The following is a 24791-nucleotide window of genomic DNA, read 5'->3' as shown; positions in this document are numbered from 1 at the left end:
TCATGGTGGTCAATGTACTCATTAATGTCCCAACAATAGACTTATCAGTTGTTTAAGAGCACTCTCCCACTAATCCCATAAACTTTTTAGCACTTTCGATTTTAGGGAGAGTTGTCTTAATACTATCTGCAACAGTCATTCTCATCAACATTAGGCTGAGTCTGTTAGATCTTTCCCAAGTTTTATAATGAACTTTATCTTCACTGCTACTAGCATCAATAATAGTAACAAACTTCTCTTCCAACATAGCAAGATCATGATCCAAAACACTGAGGTAAAATTGGACTTGCTCATTTATGTTAGAGAAGTTAAGCCCATTAAAATTGGCACATATGATACATAAGAATCCAATGAATTCAAAACATGTATTACATAATAAAATTCACATAAGTGTTTTGAGACATAAAATACATGTCATACATATGATTCATTCAAATAACGGTCAATGTATATTGATGTTCTCCTTTGGGTGATACACCAACACACAACATACAAACATAATGATGCTAATAAAATTTTAACATTATTTAGCAATTAAATATGCACCAATTAGTAGTATCTATTTACTTTGGGCATATAAATAAAACTAATGATACACACAAATTGCCTACAATTATATTCATTAATTATAAGAACAACTAATCAACCTTTGGGCGATCCACAAATGCCTTATAACAATGAATTTCAATTACCCATAAACCAATAACCATATAATTCAGCATCCATTATTCTATGAGTAATCAAAATAATCATTAATTTTGGAATTAAATAACCTTACAAATTTGGTCACTTTGGTGACTAACAAATTCAACATACATTTAATTCCAACCAAATATATTTGGCTTGCACATACTTATTGCTATTAACAATTCATAGCCATTCTGTTAATTTCATTCCAGACCATAAAATAATATTTGTATTTATTTGTGTTTTTGCATTCAAACACGTTCAAGCAAATATGTAGCATATACATATATTTAATTCTACCAATAATTGCAAAACATTCACATTAATTTAATTAAAGAACATAAACTTTCAATCCTTTAATCATGTTCAACAATAATTTTTCGGGAAAAAAAAAGATCAAGTGGGATTGGAAATAGCAAACATAAGGTTGCAAATAGCAATTTCCAAAATTTTCTATTCTTCCCTACAACAAACACACCAGCTTTTCAAATTTGGAATTGAATCTTTACGTTAATGTTTTAATGTCACGCTTCCTTTCTTTCACCATTAGAAGTAAAAACGTTCTCCAAATTTAATATATACATCCGTGCAACTTTCTCTCCGAGAATCATAAGTTTTCAAATAATTTTTCTCCAAAATATTCATTCTCTTGCAACTGACTTACGCATAACTTTTTCAAAACATTGGAATTAAACTTACTAGCAGGCCAAATTCCAAAATATCCATTCTCCTGAACTTACGTGTGGCTTTTACAAAACATTGGGAATTAAATGGAAGCAGGCCGTGAACACTTTCTCCATGAATATATAGATAACGTTAATGGAATTAAATCCGGACAGCTTCCTCCAATAAAAATAAAAGCTTTCTCCATTAAAAAAAATTGCAGCAGAAGCTTTCTCTTGAAATTTTTTGTATAATATTCCTTTCATACAAAATCTCATACTTTGCAGCGGAAAAACATAATTAATGCCAGAAGCATATTATCGAAACATGTAGTTGAAAATACATGTAAAGAAATTAAAATTCCTAAATTTCATAATTAGGGTTTATACATAATTGAGACAAATTAAATCATCCCTAAATTTCATAATTAGGGTTCATACATAATTAGGAGAAATTAAATCATTCTTGGAGAATCATAAATTTCATAACACATGCTCTGATACCACATGTAAAAATTCTTTAGGGGTTTCCTAGACTATCAATGATAGAAAACAACAGGATCTTGAAACCTATGATTCTCACAAACAATTAATAAACAACAATAAATAATGATGTGTACCTTTCTCCATAGGAAGACTTGTACATTTTTCCATAGGAACTTCTCTCTGGTGCACTTTGATTTCCTTGAAAGAGGAAAGAAATAAGATTTCACTTCCTTAGGCCTTTCTTTTCTGTCTCTCTCCATTCATTATGGCTATGGGTGAGAGAGAACACTTTTCTGGTCGGGAAGGGAACCTTATTTCACGTTAGTGAGTATTAAACCCCTTTTATAACCACTACTTCCATCAAGTAGTAGTTAGCTCTAGAAACTTCTCCTATTAAGCTCAATTACAATTTAGCCCTTAATCGTTAATTATTTATTTATTAGTCCTTACATAAGTCACATATCTCTCATATGAGACATTAATTCTAACACAATGTACAGAAAATTCTAGTAATTGAAAAAATAGAAAACTTTCTGAGGAATTAATTTATCAGGATTTTCATCTAATTGATAGTATGATTTTCTTAAATATAGATATATTTGAATTGAAGGTGTATTTTTTTATTGAAATACATAAAAAATTAAGAATATAATATTAATAAGATTGGATTTGAATAATAGTTGATATTTGAATTTAGTTCAATTTCCGAGTGCAATTGTTTGATAATGTTTTATAATGGTGTTATTTTCACTTTTGAATCCATACAAGTTTACAGCTTTACTCTTATTTTAATTTATTTTAGGTTGTTATAAAATATTAAAATTGTTTTAAGTAAAATCTTTTGTAACAAGTCATCCTCATGGTTTTTCATACAAATTTTCATTTGGTAAAATTTATGAAAAGTTGACTTAGTTGAAAAGTCCCGTCCTAAGACAATTAGAGACTTTGATTATGTCTCCTATGCTAAATGATTTTAAGTTCTTATAAATATCTAAAAATTAAAAAGGTACAATATAATATTGGTATTGCTTTGTACGTGCACTGCATTACTTTTCTATTTTATACTCGTTAAACATGATTGTGGTGGGTTGTTTTCAAAGAAATCAAAATGTCATTTCTCTAATATTTCAAGTCAAACCAACATTGTAGTTGTTAGTAGTTGTTAGAGCGCAAGACTAAATGGAATGTCCCACATTGAATAAAAAAGAGTAAATTCATCAACATAAGTGAGAAAGATTTGTAAACTTCAATTTTTATATGATTTTGGGTTAAAGGTGGTGTAAAGTTTAGTTATATGATTTGCTTGTGACCCATTGATGAAAATTTTCTTAAGTTTTATCCTCATTGTATTTCCTACAATATGTATTGGAGCCAATGAACAAGTTGATCAGTAACATATAAGTGAAAAAGAACCACAAACTTAATGTAGGACTTATGTATTTGTTGTATTAGTTAAATTGAGTTCAAAATAATTTCAAATGTCCATGCACATCACCCAACCATCATTAAAAAAATTTTAAAAAAATAAGTCACTTTAAAATAAGGATAATATAGGAAACGAAAAGTTAAATTTATTCCACTCCATTCCTTTTTCAAATAATGGAATGATATTTTTAATCCAATCCATTCATATCCATTATATTTTGATGCATCCCGCTCTATTCTTTACACACAATCTAAACATAGCCTTAAAGTTTTGAATAAAAGTGTAATGTCAATTCATTTGTATGATTTGTTCATGACACATTTGAGTCCTATGACAGCCATGCAAATATCTGACACAAAAAACTTGTGATGGAAAAGTCATCAAAATAGAGAAGGATGATTGTTCAGTTATAGAGGAGATCATTTTGTACCCGGGGGTAGAGGAACCTTGCAAATGCTTATGCACTAAACCTAGAAAAGGATGACAAAACATATGAGCCTCATGAGGAGCCACAACTAGATTCATATACAAATTAGGTGATAAATAAGTTGTTTGGTGTTTAGAGTCCTCCTAGGTGAATGTTCAAATGAATGAAGACACCATATACACAACTTTATGCAAACCCTAAAAACTTGTTAACCAACTGTGGTATTTATATTAAATAAGTTGTTGGGTGTTTAGAGCCCTCCTAGGTGAATGTTCAAATGAATGAAGACACCAGATACATAACTCTATGCAAACCCAAAAAACTTGTTAACCAACTGTGGTATTTATATTAAATGTGCTGCTAGTGTCTTATTGTTATTATGAATGGAAGGAAAAGTCACTACTAAAAAGAATGGTTTTAACATCACTACATTAACATGAGTTTTGATAAAAACAGATGTTAACAAAAATGATGTGGCATACTTGTAAATAACATAAGTTCGTTAACATCGGTTTTTGAAAAAATCAATATTAACATGAGTTTGTTAAAATTGGTTTTTGAAAAGTCACTAATGGTACAAAATAATATTGCACGCAACTTGAATGTCTCATTTCGATACCCATCAAATATGGAAACCCCCTTGTCCCACAACTTTGTCAAGTCTTCAATCAAGGGACTGAAATAAACATCGATGTCATTTCTTGGTTGTCTTGGGCATGATATCATCAAAGACAACATCATGTATTTTACTTCTTCCACAACCAAGGAAGCAAGTTCTAAATTACTAGCAAAGCAGGCCACAAATTATGCTAAGTGCTTAAACTGTCATAGGGATTCATTCCATCAGTAGCAAGTCCAAGCTTAATATTTCTTGCCTCTTTGCCAAAATCTGGATACAAACGATTATTCTTCTTCCACTTGGAGGAATCAACCGAATGGCGGAACATTCCATTGCAGTTTCTCCCATCTACATGCCATGTAAGGTCTTTTGCGTTGTCTCCATTGGCAAACAGACGCTTAAACCTTGGAATGATCAAAAGATACCATAACATCTTTGCTGGGGGTCTTTCTTTGCACTTTCATCACTGCTGCACTCATCATCATCCTTCACTTTGTACCATGATACCTCACACCTGGGCATTTATGCATTTATTCAAACTCATGTCTGTACAGTATGCAATCATTAGGGCATGCATGCATTTTTTTTATACTCCATACCCATCAGACACAGTATCTTCTTTGACAGATAGTAACTTTTTGGCAACATATTTTCCTCAAGAATCATATCCTACGATACCTGAAGCAGTGAAGTGAAGCTTTTATCATTCCACCCATATCTAGCCTTTGCATGTTCGTCAATTCACCATACCATATCCATGTTGTATAATTCTTCTTAATCTCATCTCACAGAAGATGTTCTCATATGGCGTCTAGTACTTGTCGGCTCCCATTCAAACAGTTTATACAAGGACAAAAATATTTTTTATCCTCATCCGGTCTACTTCTTTCGAAAGCAAATTCCAAGAACTGTTCAACGCCTTCCTCATACGCAAGACTCATGCGACTTGCATTCATCCAACTTCAATCCATCTAATAACTCCGTAATACTTACAAAGTCATTCAATGCATGAAAACCACTCTTTTTTCATTAAAAGTGCGACCCTATCTCATTCAGGAAGACATTTTTTATAGTAAATTCATACGTAAAGGTTAACTTTCTTTTCTTAGATTTGATGAAATTTTGGTAGCATTTCGCATTGATCTCCAAGTACACGAAGTGAAAGCGGTGACATGAATTCAAACACAATCAAGTATGCAACCATAGAACAAAGTGAAATGCACTATACCAAAATTTCATCAAATTTAAGAAAATAAAGTTAATCTATACGTATGAATCTACTGTAAAAACTGACTCTTACCAAACTGTCCAAATAGACAAATCAAGATTCAATACAGTGCTTAATCCAAACTATCCGGAAGAATCATTATATTGAATCTCAAACAAGAAACTAAGGTTCACTCGTAATGAACATAACTTGAATATAAAACAATAGTCATTAATCACATAAAACAGGTTATAAAGGCATTTGTAACAAAAAAGAGTTTCAAAAGAGTATGGAAGACATTCGTACCTGTCTACAAATTACATTACACATTAAACATGTTATATTTAAACCTTCAAGAAACTCATGGTGACATGATATAATTATACTCTTTTTATCAATCAAAAGATAGAAGTAGAAGTGGTATATGGCTATGATATTCATTATATATAATATGAGGTCATCAGGAAATTTGTGTAGGACAAAATAAGCATTTTCATGAGGAAAAAAACTAGGTAAATATTTAAAAAATATATATTAAACCATAAAAAGTATGTAAAGATTAAGTGTGTAGAAAGTGGGACACGAATCAATCCAGAAAAGTATTTAATCCCCTAAAAAATAAGGTGCATACAACTAAGAGTGTATGAATCAAAATACAATATGATCCTAGTTGCTTGTGTTAAAGATGCAAATGTTATGTACTAAAAATGAAATAATGATAATAATAATAATAATAATAATAATAATAATAATAATGATAATAATAATAATAATAACACAAATATTCCTTTATATTATTTTTTAACAATAAACAAAAGCTACATTCAATTTTAGTTTATTTATTCAGTAGATAGTTAATTAATTATTGAATTGAAAGATAAAATAAATGTATCACTTTGTCATTTTTCTTCTGTTTTGAATTTAAAAGAAGCATAAAAAGTTGCGTACTCTTGCTCTTTAGGGCATAAAGACACAAATTGATTGGCAATTAAAAAATGCCGGAATTATTGTGTCCTTTTGGCAGCAATACTCACATGTTAGACTAAAATTTTTAACCTATGATGTTACAAACTACAACACGAAACACAAGTCATTAACAAAATGTGGAACAACAAAAATCAAAATGTACCTCCAGCCATTGCCATGAAAGAACTGCCTTGTTTTGATTCTTCCAAGCTCTCACTCTCTCTATAAATGGTGTATTAGACGAAATTAGAAGAGATGAGCTTAGGGACCAAATACATATGCTATATATAGGCATTTTACCATCAAGAATGCATTTAGTAGTCATTATCACTCATTAGTTGTGATTACCACCAATTAGTAGCCATTCAATATTTGACTTCTCAATTCCAAAACTGATGGAGCATTTCATTTTCCAAAACGTACACACCAAATTATTACATTTCCCCACTTGGTCCAAACGTTTTGATATAATGATTAAAATAAGTCAATGCTCAATCTTCTTAAGAAATAAATATACGAATCATAGTGATAGTTCCTCTAATAACGAGTAATATCATCCATGTATTACAATATGCTCAATTTCCCAAGTAGTATACTCAAAGTGGTAATAAAACTTAATGAATAAATCCAATGTTTATTCTTGGTCCAAAACATAATTTTTCTCAAGTAAATCAATATGCAACTGAATATGAGAAAATGTCACAATATAAAAGTTTCAATTTTAACCTATATGTATACAATCATAAAGTGGAATCAAGTCTCATTCTTTCTACATGATCCTTGAATATAAATGGTGGCATGCCCTTAGTTAAAGGATCAGTGATCATCAACTCAGTGCTTATATGCTCAATGACCACTTTCTTGTCTTTTACTCTTTCTCTAATGGCTAAGTACTTAATGTCGATGTTCTTACTTTGACTTCCACTTTTGTAATTCTTAGCCATAAAGACAAGAGTTGAGTTGTCACAGAAAATTCTCAAAGGCCTTAAAATAGTATCAACTATCTTCAGCCCAAAAATGAAATTCTTAAGCCATACACCATGTGATGTAGCCTCAAAACAAGAGACAAACTCAGCTTCCATGGTAGAAGTAGCAATTTTCTTAACACTCATCCACAAAATAGCTCCACCAGCCATCATGAAAATGTACCCATATGTTGATTTGCGAGAATCAACACAGCCAGCAAAGTCTGAGTTTGAATAACCAATCACATCTAGATTGTCTATCTCTCTATACATAAGCATGTAATCTTTGGTCCCCTGAAGATACTTCATCACTTTCTTAGCAGCTCTCCAGTGGTCAATACCTGGATTACTCTGATATCCTCCTAACACTCCAACTGCAAAAGCAATGTCAGGCCTTGTGCACACTTGAGCATACATGAGGCTTCCAACAACTGAAAAATAAGGAATGTTTTTCATTTGTACCATCTCAAAGTCATTCTTTGGGCATTGGTTCAAATTAAACCTATCACCCTTCATAATGGGAACAACACTTAGTGAACAATCTTTCATCCAAAATCTCTCAAAAATTTTGTTAATATAGGTTTCTTATGATAGACCTATAATACCTCGAGGTCTATCTCTATGAATCTTAATGCCGAGGACAAAAGATGCATCACCCATATCCTTCATGTCAAAATTCTTAGAGAGAAATTGTTTCACCTCATGTAGCAAACCCCAATCAATGGCTGCAAGCAAAATATCATCTACATATAAAACAAGAAAACATATTTTACTCCCATTGACCTTGTGGTATATGCATTGATCCATGGGGTTTTCATCAAAACCAAATGAAGAAATTATCCCATGAAACTTAAGGTACCACTGATGGGAGGCTTATTTTAAAACATATATAGATTTATTAAGCTTTCAAACCAAATGCTTACCACTACTAGAGGAGAAGCCTTCAAGTTGCTCATATAAACCTCCTCCTCTAAATCACCATTAAGAAAGGCTATTTTCACATCCATCTGTTGCAACTCAAGGTCAAAATGAGCAACTAATGCCAAGATAATATGAAATGAATATTTCCTAGATACAGAAGGAAAAGTCTTTGTGTAGTCAATTCCTTCTTTTTAAGTAAATCCCTTAGCAACGAGTCTTGCCTTCTATCTCTCAATGTTTCCTAATGAATCCCTTTTGGTCTTAAAGACCCATTTACAGCCAATGGCCTTTGCCTTATTAGGCAACTCTACAAGGTTCCAAACTCCATTATTCAACATGGAATTCATCTCATCCTTTATGGCATCATACATAAATTTGACTCTTTACAACTCATGGCTTGATCAAAAGTTTCAGGATCATTTTCAGCTCCAATACTATAGCCAGATTCTTGCAAATATACAATATAATCACTAGGAATAGTTGATTTTCTTACTCTAGTAGACTTTCTTAATGCTACATCAACATTTTCTTGGGGATCGTGTTGTTCAACTGATTGTTCATCATTTTCAAGAATTTGATGGTCAACTTGATCTATTGGATTATCAGCAACAAGTTGTGGAATGTCAGTCATGTGTTGCTCATCATCCCTTTGAACTTGAAGGGTATGAATTACAACCAATCTTTCACTTAATGTGGAAGGTTGAGACTCTATATAATCAATTTCAGAACCTAAGTCCTCCAATTGATCACTCACACTGATCAAGTTATTTTCAAGAAACTTGGCATTTCTTGATTCCACAATCCAAGTAATAAGATATGGACAATAAAACCTATAACCTTTAGACCTTTCAGCATATCCAATTAAATACCCACAAATAGTCCTCAGGTCAAGTTTCTTCTCTTGTGGGTTATATATCCTCACCTCAGACAAACAACCCCAAATGCGCATATGTTTCAAACTCAGTTTCCAACCTTTAAACAACTCAAAAGGTGTCTTTGGGATAGCCTTGGTTGGAACACGATTTAATATATACACCTCCTTCTTTAGTGCTTTAGCCCACAAGGATTTAGGAAGATTGGAGTTGCTAAGCATACTTCGTACCATGTCTAATAATGTTCGATTCCTTCTTTCTACCACACCATTCTGATTTGGAGAACCAGGCAAAGTGTACTGGGCAACAATTTCATGTTCTTGAAGAAACTTTGCAAAAGAACTAGGTGCTTGTCCATTCTCAGTATATTTGCCATAATATTCTCCACCTCTATCTGATCTCACTATTTTTATTTGTTTGCCACATTGGTTCTCAACTTTAGCCTTAAAGACTTTGAAGGCATCCAATGCTTCATTTTTGTTATAAAGCAAATAAACATTTATATATCGTGAATAATCATCTATAAAGGTGATAAAATATTTTTGACCACGTGCATCCATATCTAGACAACAAATATCAGTATGAATTATTTCTAATATGCTTGAACTCCTGTTAGCACCTTTCTTAGACATGTTGGTCCTCTTACCCTTAATGCAGTCCACACAAGTCTTAAAGTCAACAAAATCTAGAGTATTGAGTACCCCATCTTTCACTAATTTTTTAATCCTCTCAATGGAGATATGTCCTAATCTCGAGTGCCATAACATAGAGGAATTCTCATTAATATTACATCTTTTAATACCAATTTGAACATGCATTGAACTATAAGTGGCATAATTTTATAAACCAAGAAGATAAACACCATCAGACAAGATATCATTCCCAACACATTCAGAATTATAAAATAACTCAAATGAAGTGTCTTTAAAATTAAAGGAATATAAAAAAAGTACGAGTCTAGAAACAAAAATCAAGCTTCGAGAAAAACTTGGTACAAAAAAGGTCATTTCTAATTTCAAAATAAAGTCACTACTTAAAGTTAAAATGCAAGTTCCAATAGCCTCCACAGGTGAGCCTAGCTTATTGTGTTGGATCAAGTGACCTCGGAATAATTAAGAAGGGGAGGTTGAATTAATTATTAATGAACCTTTACTAATTAAAACTTATCCTTCTTAAAGTTACTAGATTTAATTAGGCTTTTACTACTAAGTTAAGAAAGTAAAGAACAGGAATTGAAACTTAACAAAAAGTAAAAGCGAAAATTAAAGTACACAGCAGAAATTAAAGAGTGTAGGGAAGAAGAAGACAAACACAAGAATTTTATACTGGTTCGGCAACAACCCGTGCCTACATCCAGTCCCCAAGCAACCTGCGGTTCTTGAGATTTCTTTCAACCTTGTAAAAACCTTTACAAGCAAAGATCCACAAGGGATGTACCCTCCCTTGTTCTCTTTGAACAACCAAGTGGATGTACCCTCCATGTGAACTGTACCATCTCTTGTTCTCAGTTACAACAACCCAAGTAGATGTACCCTCTACTTGTACCACAAAGGATATACCCTCCAATGTGTTAAGACAAAGAATTCTCAGGCGGTTAGTCCTTTGAATCTTTGTAAGGGGAAACAAAAGATATCTCAGACGGTTAGTCCTTTGAAATCTTTTGTTTTCTGTAGAAGAACAAGGTTTGGAAAACACAAAACTTAGAAAGCTTTTGGGCAAAGGAAGAAGAAGAAGAAAGATGAGTAGCAAAGGTTTCAAGATTTCTCAAAAGTTGTTCAAGAAATTGTTCAAAAAGTTATTTGAATGCAAGTCAAGGTCTTGCTTTTATAGACTCTTCATGTCTAGTCAAGAAAACCATTGGAAGAGTTATAACCTTGAGAAAATCATGTCAAGAGTTACATCTCTTGACTTTTTATTCAAAACTTGTCACTGGTAATCGATTACCATAATCATGTAATCGATTACACAATGCCTTTTATGAAAAGATGTGACTCTTCACACTTGAATTTGAATTTCAACGTTCAGATACACTGGTAATCGATTACCAATATATTGTAATCGATTAAACCATTTAAAAATCATTTGGAACGTTGCAAATTCAGTTAAAAGCTTTGAAATCAAACTTTATCACTGGTAATCGATTACAGGAAACTGGTAATCGATTACCAGAGAGTAAATACTCTGGTAACTTAGAAAATTTTGAGAAAACTCTTTTGAAAAACAAAACAGTGCTATGTTTGGTTTTTGAAAAATCCTTTTCAATACTTCCCTTGTAAAGTCTTCTTGATTTCTTCTCTTGAATCTTGAATTCATCTTCTCTTGAATCTTGAAATCAACTTCTCTTGAATCTTGAATCTTCTTGATTTCTTCTAATGAATCTTGAAATTAATCTTGATCTTGAACTTGTTGACTCAATCTTGAAATCATTCTTTTGGGCTTTTTGTCATCATCAAAACTACTTGATTCATACTTGAATCATCATCATGAAACTTGCTTCTACATATTGCCTGATAAAATGCTTTGCTCACTTCTCAATGGTTTCTTTAGGTTTTTGCATACCCTGTAAAGAATTTGCAATATGGATAGTAGATCCAGAATCAATCCACTAGGTGTTAATACTAACACTAGCCATATTAGATTCATAACATACTAATGCAATTGATTTACCTTTCTTCTGAAACCATTTCTGAAATATGGGACAATTCTTCTTCATATGTCCCTTCTTCTTTAAAAAGAAACACTTTGCCACCTTCTTAATATCAGCTTGAGGTGGTATTTTACCTTTCCCCTTCTTATTAGCTTGAGACATAGCTGCTTTGTTCTTCCCACAAGCAGTTGTCAGCAATGCACTCTCACTCATCTCCCTTACAAGCCTTTATTCTTCCTGAACACACATGGTCATTAATTCATTGATAGACCATTTATCCTTATGTGTGTTGTAGGAAATCTTAAACGGTCCATATTCCTGTGGAAGGATGTTCAAAATGAAGTGTACCAGGAAGGACTCAGACATATTGACCTCCAGTTTCTTAAGTTGAGCTGAAATATCTCGCATTTGCATTATGTACTCTCGCCCACCTTTCACACTGGTGAGCTGAAAAGAGGAGAACTTCATGATCAGGGTGCTTGCTAAAGCCTTATCTAAAGTGATGAAACTGGTCATCAATGACCTTAAGCAAGTCTCAGACTTTTTCATGCTGGTCGACAGAACCACGTATCCCATTCGAGATTTTGGTCTTAATGAACATCACGTTGTGCCGGTAGGATCGCTCCCACCGCTCATATAGCGCAACATCAACTGGGCTACTTTTATCAGTGATTGCAGGTGATTCGTCTTTCCTTATAGCATAGTCTATGTCCATCCACCCCAATTGCTGAAGAATTCTCTTCTTCCATATCTTATAGTTATGTCCTTTGAGTTCAGGAACATCACATTGAATAATAGAAAAACTAATCGTTTGAGAAGCTGTAAAATCCAAAGGCTTATGTTAAAATTTGAGACATATTAATCTTAATTGTATATTTTACCAATGCAAACATACTAGAAAGTTGAATCTTGTCACATAAAAATTGTCTATGGGCTAAAATTTTAATTTAATAAGAAACAATTAAACTTTGTGATAGAATAATCAAATTACATACTCAAATTCATGCTTTACGGGTACAACATGAAAATAATTTAATTTCCTATCACAAATATTTACTTTATGATAAAATTGACAAATTATACATACCTCATGATTCGTGTGGATAAACCATGAAAAATAATATCATTTTATCCCAATTAATTATACAAATATAATAAAAATTCATGTGGGATAAAATTCATTATATAAAGTACAATTAATCATAACATTATATCTAATTCCTCATATGATCTTTAAGCAACATAATATATAATTTTAATCAATTATAGATGTTGTGGCTAATCCATAATTAATCAAAATTATAAAGATCACTTATACATAAAACTTAATCATATGAGAACAAATCATATTATGTATTTCAAGATCAAGATATAATACAATGATGAATAAAATTCTCACATATAATTTCATAATTGAAACATAATATTATGCATTTGATTTCATATGTGTGTGTGTGTGTGTGTGTGTGTGTATGCATAGAATAAAAAAAATAGAATATATTCATGCATAAAATAAATCAAAATTTCATAAGTTGGAAAGGTAAACAAAATAAGGATATAATATATGAAAAACAAATATATATATATATATATATATCAAAAAACCTTTAATAATCTAGTGGCTTGTGCATATTTTGGTATACATGTGCTATATATAGGCATTCTACAATCAAGAATGCATTTAGTAGCCATTACCATTCATTAGTGGTTATTACTACCCATTAGTAGTCATTCAATATTTGGCTTCTCAATTTCAAAACTGATGGAGCATTTCATTTTCCAAAACGTATATCACTACAAGAAAAATGACATATGCCTACAGAGGTTTTTTCCTACACACATAAATTGGTGTAGGTAAAAGTCAAAAAATATAATGCCTCCGTGGACCACTCACCTCCTCTTCCACTCTTCAATTCAATTAATATCTCTCTCTCACACTCACACACACACTCTCTCTCTCTCACACACACTCTCACTCTCTCTCTCTCATACATACACTAAGTTCCCTCTCCAAACATGGTGGCAATTTTCTCTTCTTCGCTCTTCGTTTCCTCGCCTATTCCTGAATCCATAAAGCTCCACAACTTTTCAGGTTCGTAGTCTTAACTTATCCTCGCTCTTTTCGTTCCTCTGTTATCAGTTTCATTCTCTAATTTCTTCTTCTCTAGGGCTCGCTCCTCGCTCCTTCAGGATAAAGAGGAAAAAGTGATCGTGTAGGATTCATTCCCCTCCAAAACCTCTCCTCTTCACTCTGTTGATAAATCAACTAGTGGAAACTCGATTAACACCTCTGCGTTCGAGAAACGGATTATCAAGGTTGAACAATCGGTGAATATCTTTCTCACGGTAATTTAATTCTCCTCCTTCAATCACTCAATTGAAATTCACCGTCGGAATCACCATATACTGTTGTATTGTTACGCATCCTTATTTATTATTCATCTTTCTAGCAAAACATTTTAATTGAGTTATTAAGTGTATGAACATTCACCAAGCATTTTCAGATTAATCGCGTTACTTGATATTGAGGGAAATTGCAGACAAATGCCGCCGATGCTGTCACAATTGCGTTTGTGTTGTCGTCACTAACCATTTTTTAAAACCTTGATTTTACATATAGTTGAAACTTTCTTCACTCGTGGGTTCTGCTTTTGGGGATTTTTATTCCTAGGAAGAAGGATGTGAGTATTTGAGAATGTTGCATTACTATAATATTTGAGAAATAAGGACACATACAAGTTATAATTTAATTGGTGGACTAAGTTCATATATCTCTAAAATCTACCATATTTTTGAAGCAAATATAAGGAAAGTTAAAAAGCACTGAAACACGCATATATGCATTGTAGGAACTAAGAATAAATCTTATAAAGTTTAATTTTATGAAATTTTATTTTATAAAAATTGTGTTTATATCTTTTTCTACATAGAGTCTCAATGTCTAATCAATACTTGCAAATATTCTGTTAAATGTGCATAGGAAAATACATAATCTCGGTCCTTGAGGAGAATTAAATTAATAAATAACGTTTCAATACATTCATAACTTATCATATATGTGTACGTAATATTCACTATTGATTATTTCATCATTAATTGAAATTACATACTTTACCTTTTAAATTCAGAAGCTTACTATAGAAAAACAGGATCCGGTTTTTAAAGTTCCACTTATTTACTTTTCACTTTTATATATTTTGGGTCTTTGCTCTTGGTCTTTTTTGGATACTTTGAGTATATTGTGTTTAAAATCTTCTTTTCAATGTTTTGAAGTTTTTAATATGGAGAAGTTAACAAAAACGACTGCTCAAGGAGATCGACTTATTTGTTTCTCTCAATGAGGACAGGTTACGGGTCAATCAAGCCTTTTATGGTTTGGAGATGCTACATACCAAGCCCATATAAAGTGCTAGAGTCTAACTAGGTTGAGTTTTCTAGGTTTGTTTCATGAACTTTGGAACATTTCCCTGCCTTATTCGGTTATTGTTAAAAAAGAGCTTAAAAGCTGATAAAAAGTAAGAGCTTAAAAAAGTTTATATTTGAACTCTGAAGGATCAGTTAACCCCATTCAAATGTGGTTTTTGGTACAAGCAAATGTAATATACTCATCATAAAATAACTGCAGCAAGTTCCAAATGCTTTCCTAGGAAGATTTCTAAGCAAATGTTCACACAACCCTTCACAAGGATTGCAGGGGTTTCATCTCAACTACAGCATTCAACATATATTTGATGGCATATGGGACCCACATACAGTGATATGGGGTGCAAACTAGCCCTTGAAGACAAAAAAAGAGTCGCATTTAGGAGGAAGCAGAGGCATGAACATGTTGATGCAACAAGGCATGCCAAACCTTGCAATTGTTCAAGTTTGGCCTCTCAGCAACAAAAAGGTCACAGAACCAAAGAGAAACTAATTCAATTCCTTTGTAGTAGTTGCTTGCTTTGTGTATGTTACCCTTTAGCCTGTGTCTGTTGTTTCATCAAGCTACCATGCAGAATCTGTCATCAAGCACTGAGGTGTGCCCGAAAATGGGCATGTTATGGATCAAAGAATAATAGGGTATGTGCTTTAAATTGACTGCATAGGAAAAATCACCCTTTAGGTTTCTTGTTGAACACCATTTAGGAAAAATCACCCTTTTTCGTTTTCATTTAATTCTTTGTACTATGTCTTACTTGGAACTTTTATATAATTGAAGGCTAGTGACTGAAGCTTTGAAAAGGCTATTGTTGTTCTTGTTTCTGTTGAATGTAGCTTCTTCTGTAAATCACTAAATCCCTTGTTATTTATTGAATAACTCTCCCCTTTTTTTCAAACCTTACTTTTTTGTGCCATGTGATGTTTTAACATAAGCTTGCGCAGAATAGAGATTGTATACTTGTAAATTCGTACATAGATTTGTAGTTTTATGTAAAAAATCAAGTTTTACTTTTGAAGTCAAAAAGTAATTTCCAAACATGCAATTCTTCATCTTTCTAGTGTTGGATTTACATTTGTACTGAGTTTTATTGCAGTTGAAAAATCCACTACCATTTAATTTATCCTTTTGCATAACAGGCTGGGTTTGTGAATTCCTTGGCTTTTGCAAAATCAGGAGAATTCTTAGTTGCTGGAGTTGGACATGTGAAAATTTTCTCAAACTGTGTCCTGCTTGTATGCTTCTTTTTTTTTTGTATACTATTTACTGAAATTTCGATGGAAACACTACCATGGACAGAAAAGCTATATGTGATGTTGGGGGTTAAGATGATTATTTAATGCTTTTCTCTGCTCCTTCAGTCTGAATTTTCCCATTATGGTTGCAGACCGTTGTCCTCAAAGTTGGTATGTCATGTCAAGGGTGTGCTGGAGCAGTAAACAGGATTTTGGGAAAAATGGAAGGTATTTTTATTCCTGCAAGCTATCTCTACTATCATATCCAAAATGAAAATGATCTAGTAATTGTAGCAATGTAGTATCTTACATGTGAATTTTTTTGTAGTAAACTCAGAAAAATGCAGATCAAACCTATGTGTTCTCTGTCAATTCCATTGACAAACTAGTGCCTTGCTTCTGTCAGTTTTATCACAATCAAAATATGCTGCATGCTTTACATTCTAAATTTTTAATTATCATAACTATTTGGTTTGTTTTGTTAATTTTGATGTTCTTTTTCATTCCTTTGTATAATTTCTTTAAATTTGTGTGTAATGCCATTTGTAATGTTAAACACCAGAAGTTCCAGTTAATATCTTTTTCTCTTAAACTTCTTGCCATTTTCTGTTGGGTGATTAAGTGGTTTTCCTGTTCACAATTAACTTTCGGACATAATCAAGAATACCCTGCACAAGTCAAGGGCTGTTAAGGCTGACTAAAATTTGCCAAGACTCAGCAAAATAACATAACATGGAGAGTGTTAAAAAAGTGTGTACTCATAACAAGGGTAGAGGCTGAGGACCACCCGCCGGAGACACCGGAAGAGACTTCTCAGCCTCTGCAGCCGCAGCCATTTGCTTCTTCTTCATTAATAATCTCTTCCCAGTCCTCACTCTTCTCATTGTTTGCAAGTCCCCAAACCTTACTATCACCATCTTTTCTTCTTCTGCATTTGTCCCCATAGTGCTCTTGGCTTCCTCCACAACCATTGATGTAAAATTTATACTCTTGTTTCGAATAGATGAATATAAACAAAAAAACACATTAATTAAGAAAATGAATTAGTACTGGCATTTAGTTGTATTAATTTTATTTAAAAATAAATATTTTTTTTCTAAACTACCCTTTCTTAAAACTTGATAACAAACAATTTTAAATGAGCATATGAGAATGAGAGTTGCTTTCATATGGGAAAAAGAAATAACCTCAGGCTTTAATGGAAGCAGTCACTTTTAAATTGTTGAGTTGCCTTATTTATTATGGGTGGTGTCGTGATGCAGTCACGTATGTATGTAATGTAAGCTTTCAAAAACTGAAAGTGCTTTAAATGAGCTTGAGTTATCACAATATATAGGCCATCAAATGATGATGCTTTATTTATTAATGAGTTTTGACTTTTGAGACTCTTCTTCTACTTGCACTTGGGTTCTTTCCAGTTTTAATTCCAACATTCTAACTCCAACCATCAACTATGGATGTCACCTCCACTCTTCCGACACCGGCATCACCGACATTGCTTTGCACTCCTCCGGGATCAAGTCAGAAAAAGGTATGTGATGTGTTACTTGTTGCTTCTAGTTTGCTGTATTTGTCCCTCTTAAGCAACTAAAAAATATTCTTGATTTTTTACTCTTATATAATTAAAGATTTGTTTGTTTGTTTGCTATGCGTCTTCCTTTCAATTCCCATCTCATCCTTAACGTTAAAATCAACAAGCTTATTCACAAATGGTTGATTGGTTTCCATAATCTAGATAGAGGATCGATAAACAAAACTATGGAGATTAGTGTATCTTATAATTACCTCAACAGTGGCCATTTGGAATGCAAAGAGGGAAAGTAATAATAGGATGAAGTATGAACTAGAAAGGAAAGCTAAGAATAAAAGAGAGTGGTTGTGAGTTGATCGAAGTAAGAGAGGTTTAAATATATAGTTATAGAGTCTTCAACACTAATACCTTCCTAGAGAGTGTGAGGAATGGCCACTTCCAAGAATCTTTTTCAAGCAGACAACTCATGCCACTATATATATATATATATATATATATATATATATATATATATATATATAATATCACTATTTATATTCATATATTTTAATTTATAATTTATGCTAGCATATAAATTAATAAAATAAATTATTATTATTATTATTATTATTAGATTATTTTTAAATTTTTATTATTAATTAATTTAGTAGTAATATGAACCAAAATTTTAATTCTTTAGAAAAAGACTCAAATAAAAAGATATAATAGAAATTAAAAGGTTACTTAAGCCTTAAAAATATTAACTAAATTTTTCATTAACATAAATTAATTATTATTTTGGCCTAATTATTCAATTTTAACTTTGGACCATTTAAATAAAGTAAAGACATTTAACTCCAACCATCAACTATGGATGCCACCTCAACTCTTCCTTTCAATTTTAACTTTGGACCATTTAAGCTTATTTTGGCCTAATTATTCAATTTTACAAGGAATATACACCATACATATCTGGACTTTGTGCAATGTCGCGCTGCTTTCCATTTCCACCACCAGGATATACAAACAAGGGATATGAAAAAGAAGGCTACAACAGAGGACGTGGAATTACTGACAAAGGTTAACGTACTTTCCTTATATTCACAGGGTACATTTTGTTTCATTATCATGATTTGGGATGCAAAAATGAAATTTCTTGTCAATTGTGTAGCTGTTAAATATAAGATACATCTTTGCAAATGGACCATCAAATTGTTTTTTAAGAATATACGTGCTATGTGGCTATCAATATAACTCATCCATGATGTGGTTTAATTATGTACATCCCTTTGTTCTGAACCATAGATGAATTGGATTTGCTGAGGGTCCATTTTAATTGTGTCCTTACTCTGTTTTTTCCTTAGAGTTGGGCAGCATTGGCGGAGAAAGTTAGATTGGTGCTCAATGAGTATCCACAACTCAGGCTAACCCAAGGGAGAAAAGTGCTAGAGATCTGTCTAACCATTAAATGGGACAATGGCAAGGCTCTTGAATTTTTGTTAGAATCATTGGGTGAGTAGATAACTATATATATTAATTCATGCAAAAATAGCCTTACTTTGATATCTCACCTACCTATGCTACATATATAACATATATTTGTTCTGATTCACTATAATAATACTATTTGCATATTTCTAGGGTACGAGAATTCGAATGATGTATTTCCAATCTATATTGGTGATGATCGAACTGATGAGGATGCTTTTAGGGTAACAAATGTTGCCACGCCTAGTTAGTTAGTTAGAGGTGTTCATGTTAAACATATACCTACAGTTGAAGATGATAGATACATATTAAAGACTAAGACTTTTACCTACAATTAAGAGATGTAAGTAGAAGTTAATGACTTTTACCTACACACTATACATAGTAGGTAAAACCTATAGTGACAGACAATTAACTGTCATTATACGGCCCCTCAAAGTTGATGGAAGAAACGTCTGTAGGACAAAATCTATCATACATTTACCTACAGATTTTTTATTTATAGTGACAGTTTTTGTCCGTAGGTATAGGTCATTTTTCTTGTAGTATAGACCAAATTATTACATCACAAACATAGACACATAAAGTCAGTAACATGTTAAGCAACGATTTTGGCAGCAATATGTATGTGAAAAAATAGAAGAAAGCTTCTATGTGTGTATCGGATGCGGCCACAATATTACTTTATATTCAAAATTAGGAAAGAAGAAAATCATTTATGTAATAGTGCCAGAGCAAAAGAGATGCTTTAAAGGGTACAATTACATATATGTTTCATTTCATAACTCAACATTCATCAAGCTTTTCAACTTTCTTGTACCATTTCATAACTCAGCATGCCTTCATATTAAATAACATTTGAAAAAAAAATACACCACTAAAAGCGGTACATGGATAAAAAGGTTTTTTAACTTGCATAAAACCTCTAAATTGAATATAAACGTGTTGTACAATTAACGTCATCCAATTTTAATCCATTAGGTGTCAGAATTGTTTGTTAACCAAAAAGATAGCAGAAACTATTCTTGAGCTCAAGCCTCCATGATCTTCTAGTTCTTTCATCAAGATGAATTGGTTAAAGCTTTGGTGGTCACAGCCATTAGAAGCTTGATTTGGGTGAACTACTACTTCTAATATGTACCAAATATGATACCTATGTTGACAAGAGTAAAATCACAACAAAAGTAAACGCTTTTTGAATATGAAAAACAAATAAACATGGTCAGTCCATCTTAGACTCAAGAGTTAAGCTAACCAGTAACCATCCTATACATGGTTTAGCTGCAACCATGCACCATAAGGAGAAACCCGTCAACACAGTACTCAAACATAGCCACATTGAAAACAATCAGTGGAAACTAAGTCTTAAAATAACTTCAAGTTACTACCCAAAAAGGAACCAACATGCCTTCCTCTCATCCATTTCAAAGAGTCACGTAAAGAAATAACACAAAGACTAAGGTTTTTTAACTTGCGGTTGGCATATTCCTAACACGCTTCTCTATAATCTCAACAAAAGAACAAAATCAGTAAGCACTCCGAGAGAAACTCTCTTTAAACACTAGCATTGTGCCTTTCTCTAATAATCTCTATTTCTATAATGATAAAAACGCAAAAAATAGGCATAAACAACGAAAAAAATAGACATCCAAATCGAAAACGAATGCTAACATTTTGAGATAATGCAACAATGAGCGCGACAGTGAACGAAATAGTGTTTGGTAACCTCATCACCATCGTGAGACCGATAGTGAAAGCGAGACAAATAGTGAATGCGAGAGTGACACTGATAGTGAGAGTGCCGATGGTGAGGAGTTTCAGCAACACGACAGGTTCAAGTGAAAGTGAGAAAGGATTCGATTGAGAGTGAGAAATGGTTCGAGTGAGAGTCATAAAGGTTACAAAGTGAGGAGCTCGAGGGTTTTAGGCACCAGAGCAATCATTATAAAAGATCCAACAACATTGGTTTTAACCAATGTTACGTTTCGTCCAATAACATCGATTTTTTCTAAAACTGATGTTAACATGAGTTCGTTAACATCAATTTTTCAAAAACCGATGCTATGTTTCGTCCAGTAACATTATTTTTTTTCAAAAATTGATGTTAAAATGAATTCGTTAATATCAATTTTTCAAAACCGAGATGTTAACAAACTCATGCTAACATCGATTTTTTCAAAAATCGATATTAACAAACCTATGTTATTTACGAGTATGTCATTGCGTTTTTGTTAACATCGATTTTTTTAAAAAAATCGATGTTAACGTAGCAATGTTAAAACCATTCTTTCTAGTAGCGATGTTAAAATATTAACATTTATAATTAGCATTAACCTTAAATACAATTTTGGTACTCCTATTTTTTAAAATCCAAAATTTCGGTCCCTCTATTTTAAAATAAAAACATTTGATCCTCATATTTTACAATTAGCATTAAGCCTTAGCATTAACATTGTGTAGAGAATAATGTCACTTTTGCAATTTCTATTACATAACATACATAACGTAATCTTTAGCATTAAATATGTTTTTAGTCTCTTAAATTTAAGGATTTGTCCTTTGTAATTTGGCAAACTAAAATTTCCTTTTTCTAGTTTCTCATATTTATGAAATACTTTTTTTTTTAATTTAGTCTCTCGTGATTGATTTTTGGTAATTTGGATGTACGATTTGTGGTAATTTTTTATCATACAAAGGGACAAAACAATGCATTTCTTGAATTTTGAAGGTCTAAAAAAATTTTAGTTTGGGGACTAAAATGGAAGCTAAGACTCTTAAATTTGAAAGACTAAAAACGTATTTAAACCTAATAACTCATTATCACCATATTTTTTTACAACAAAATAGTGAAACAAACATTTCTTAAAACATTGTATGTATTTGACATAATTTTCTTTATTAAAATAATATAGCAAAAAATTAGATAAAAGTTAAAACACTTAATTTCCAAAAAAAAATAGTCACCAAACATTTATTTCATGTTATTTGTGTAAAAATTATTTACTAAAGTGCATTTTAGAAATATTTTCACTTTTCTATAATATTAATGTGATGTTTTAATAAAAATATAGAGAAGTTTCTTTTTGGTAAAAAATAATAGAGAAGTTAAAAAATATTTCCAATTATTTTTTTTACCAAACCTAAGCCATGCTATCTATGTAAAACATCATTGAATAAAAGTACTTTTTATAGAAATATTTTCAACCAATGTCATTTCTTTTTACATATAAATCAATCAAGTGTAACTTTTTAACAATTAATACTACAATACAATTGATTAAGATCAACTACATATGTTAATATGATAACTGCCATTTTTTTTTCTTACTGTATTAGAAGAAACCACGCATGTTTAGCCTTTTAACAATAAATATGACTACAAAACTTACATGACCAACCAAACAAAATATACCATGTGTTGGCTACCTAGCTACAATGCAAACACAAAAAATGCATGGTTAATAGAAAGCAAATATACGCACTAAATTGTTTTAGTTCTTTTAGCTTATGTATAAAATCACCATCTCAAATAAAAGATTTGAATGTGATCATTTGGATTTTAATTTCTTTTACCTTAAGCTATTAACAACTTGTTCGCTCTCAAGCAAAATGTCCTTAATAGCAGAAGCACCCAACTTTCTTAAACTTTATTCTGATGGTTCTGTGAAACGCTTTGACCCTGAAATTGTTCCAGCCTCTTTAGAATCAACCAAGGGATACAAGTCCAAGGATGTGATCATAGACTCATCAAAACCTATCACAGGAAGAATCTTCCTTCCTGATTATCCTACTTCCTCTAAGAAACTTCCTCTCTTAGTCTATTTCCATGGTGGAGGCTTTTGCATTGGCTCCACCACATGGCTTGGCTACCATAACTTTCTTGGTGACTTCTCTGTCACATCTCAATCGATTATCCTTTCGGTTGATTATCGTTTGGCTCCGGAGCATCGCCTCCCTATTGCTTATGAAGACTGTTACACCTCACTTGAGTGGCTTGGTGATCAAGTTTCTTGTGAACCCTTGTTGCAACAAATTGACCTAACTAGAGTGTTTCTCTCTGGAGACAGTGCTGGAGGTAACATTGCACATCATGTTGCTGTGAAGGCAATTCAAAACAATGAATGCCCTTTGAAGATTAAAGGGTTAATGCTCATACACCCTTATTTTGGTAGTGAGAAGAGGACTAAGAATGAGATGGCTGATGAAAGTATAAAGGATGTGGCCATGAATGATATGTTTTGGAGACTAAGTATTCCAGAAGGCTTAAATCGTGACTATTTTGGTTGTAATTTTGAGAAAACGGACCTATCTACAAGTGTATGGTCTAAATTCCCAGCAATTGGGGTTTATGTTGCTGGTAAGGATTTTTTGAAGGAAAGGGGAGTCAGGTATGCAGAATTTTTAAAGAAGAAAGGTGTAAAAGAGGTGGAGCTTGTGGAGGCAAAGGAAGAGACTCACGTATTTCATGTATATTATCCTGAATCCTGTGCAACTCGCTTGCTCCAAAACCAAATGAGTCTATTCATGGAGAAATATTAGCATCAACTATGGCTATAAAAGGACTATGTTTCTTAATATCAATAAGACAATCAATTGAAGTAGTATAGATTAAGATGCTTTGTCATGCTTTTGCTAGTCTTCAATAGATGCACAAGAGCTATCTAGCTAGAAGCTATAAATTATTAGATTGCCATTGATGGCGTTCCCTAAAATAAAATCCTTTTACCTTTACAGGTAGTACATAATGGTATATTGTGCACGCAGTTTGATTTATTCTACAACATACTACATATCATGTATTGAATTTTTGACCCATGTACTACGCACCCATGTGAATTGCATGCATGGTAGTATTTGTACCACACTTAGTAACTATGATTATGCATGTTTCTTTGTTAATATTTTCATAACAATATGTCTGAAAGAAAACTATGCAATACTGAATGTTAAGTCAGGAGAGAAGAGAAAACAAATTACCGATATAAAGTTTGTTTAGGATTTGCGTATAATTTTTTTAAGTAATTGTTAGATTACATAAAAAATGCTCAAAAAGACAAATAATATCTGAATTGTATTTCCTACATAACACTTCCTTGTTGTCCCTAATAAGAAAAAAATAATAATTATAAGATAGAGGAATAATGCTATCAGCACCCCTCTTTTTCTGTGTATGAATAGTATTGTAGGTGTAGCAATATAGGAATATGATTCAATTCTTGTAGTTGTTGATGCCTGTTATTGGGATAGAATTG

General features: G+C 32.3%; 1 protein-coding gene across 1 annotated transcript; it reads left to right on the top strand.

Annotated features, from left to right (window-relative positions):
* The first annotated feature begins 23148 nt into the window (after window positions 1-23148).
* Window positions 23149-24192, top strand: LOC106796748 (probable carboxylesterase 17). Its single transcript, XM_014769701.3, has one exon. The coding sequence runs from the start codon at window positions 23149-23151 to the stop codon at window positions 24076-24078; it is 930 nt and encodes a 309-aa protein (XP_014625187.1). The 3' UTR covers window positions 24079-24192.
* Window positions 24193-24791: the final 599 nt, after the last annotated feature.

Source organism: Glycine max, chromosome 17, assembly GCF_000004515.6.
Source record: "Glycine max cultivar Williams 82 chromosome 17, Glycine_max_v4.0, whole genome shotgun sequence".
Lineage (NCBI taxonomy): Eukaryota > Viridiplantae > Streptophyta > Magnoliopsida > Fabales > Fabaceae > Glycine > Glycine max.
This window is presented reverse-complemented; position numbering and strand designations above follow the sequence as displayed.

Bases quoted from the DNA above. Each gene is read 5' to 3' on its own strand.
- LOC106796748 (XM_014769701.3), top strand. From the start codon at position 23,149: ATGTCCTTAATAGCAGAAGCACCCAACTTTCTTAAACTTTATTCTGAT.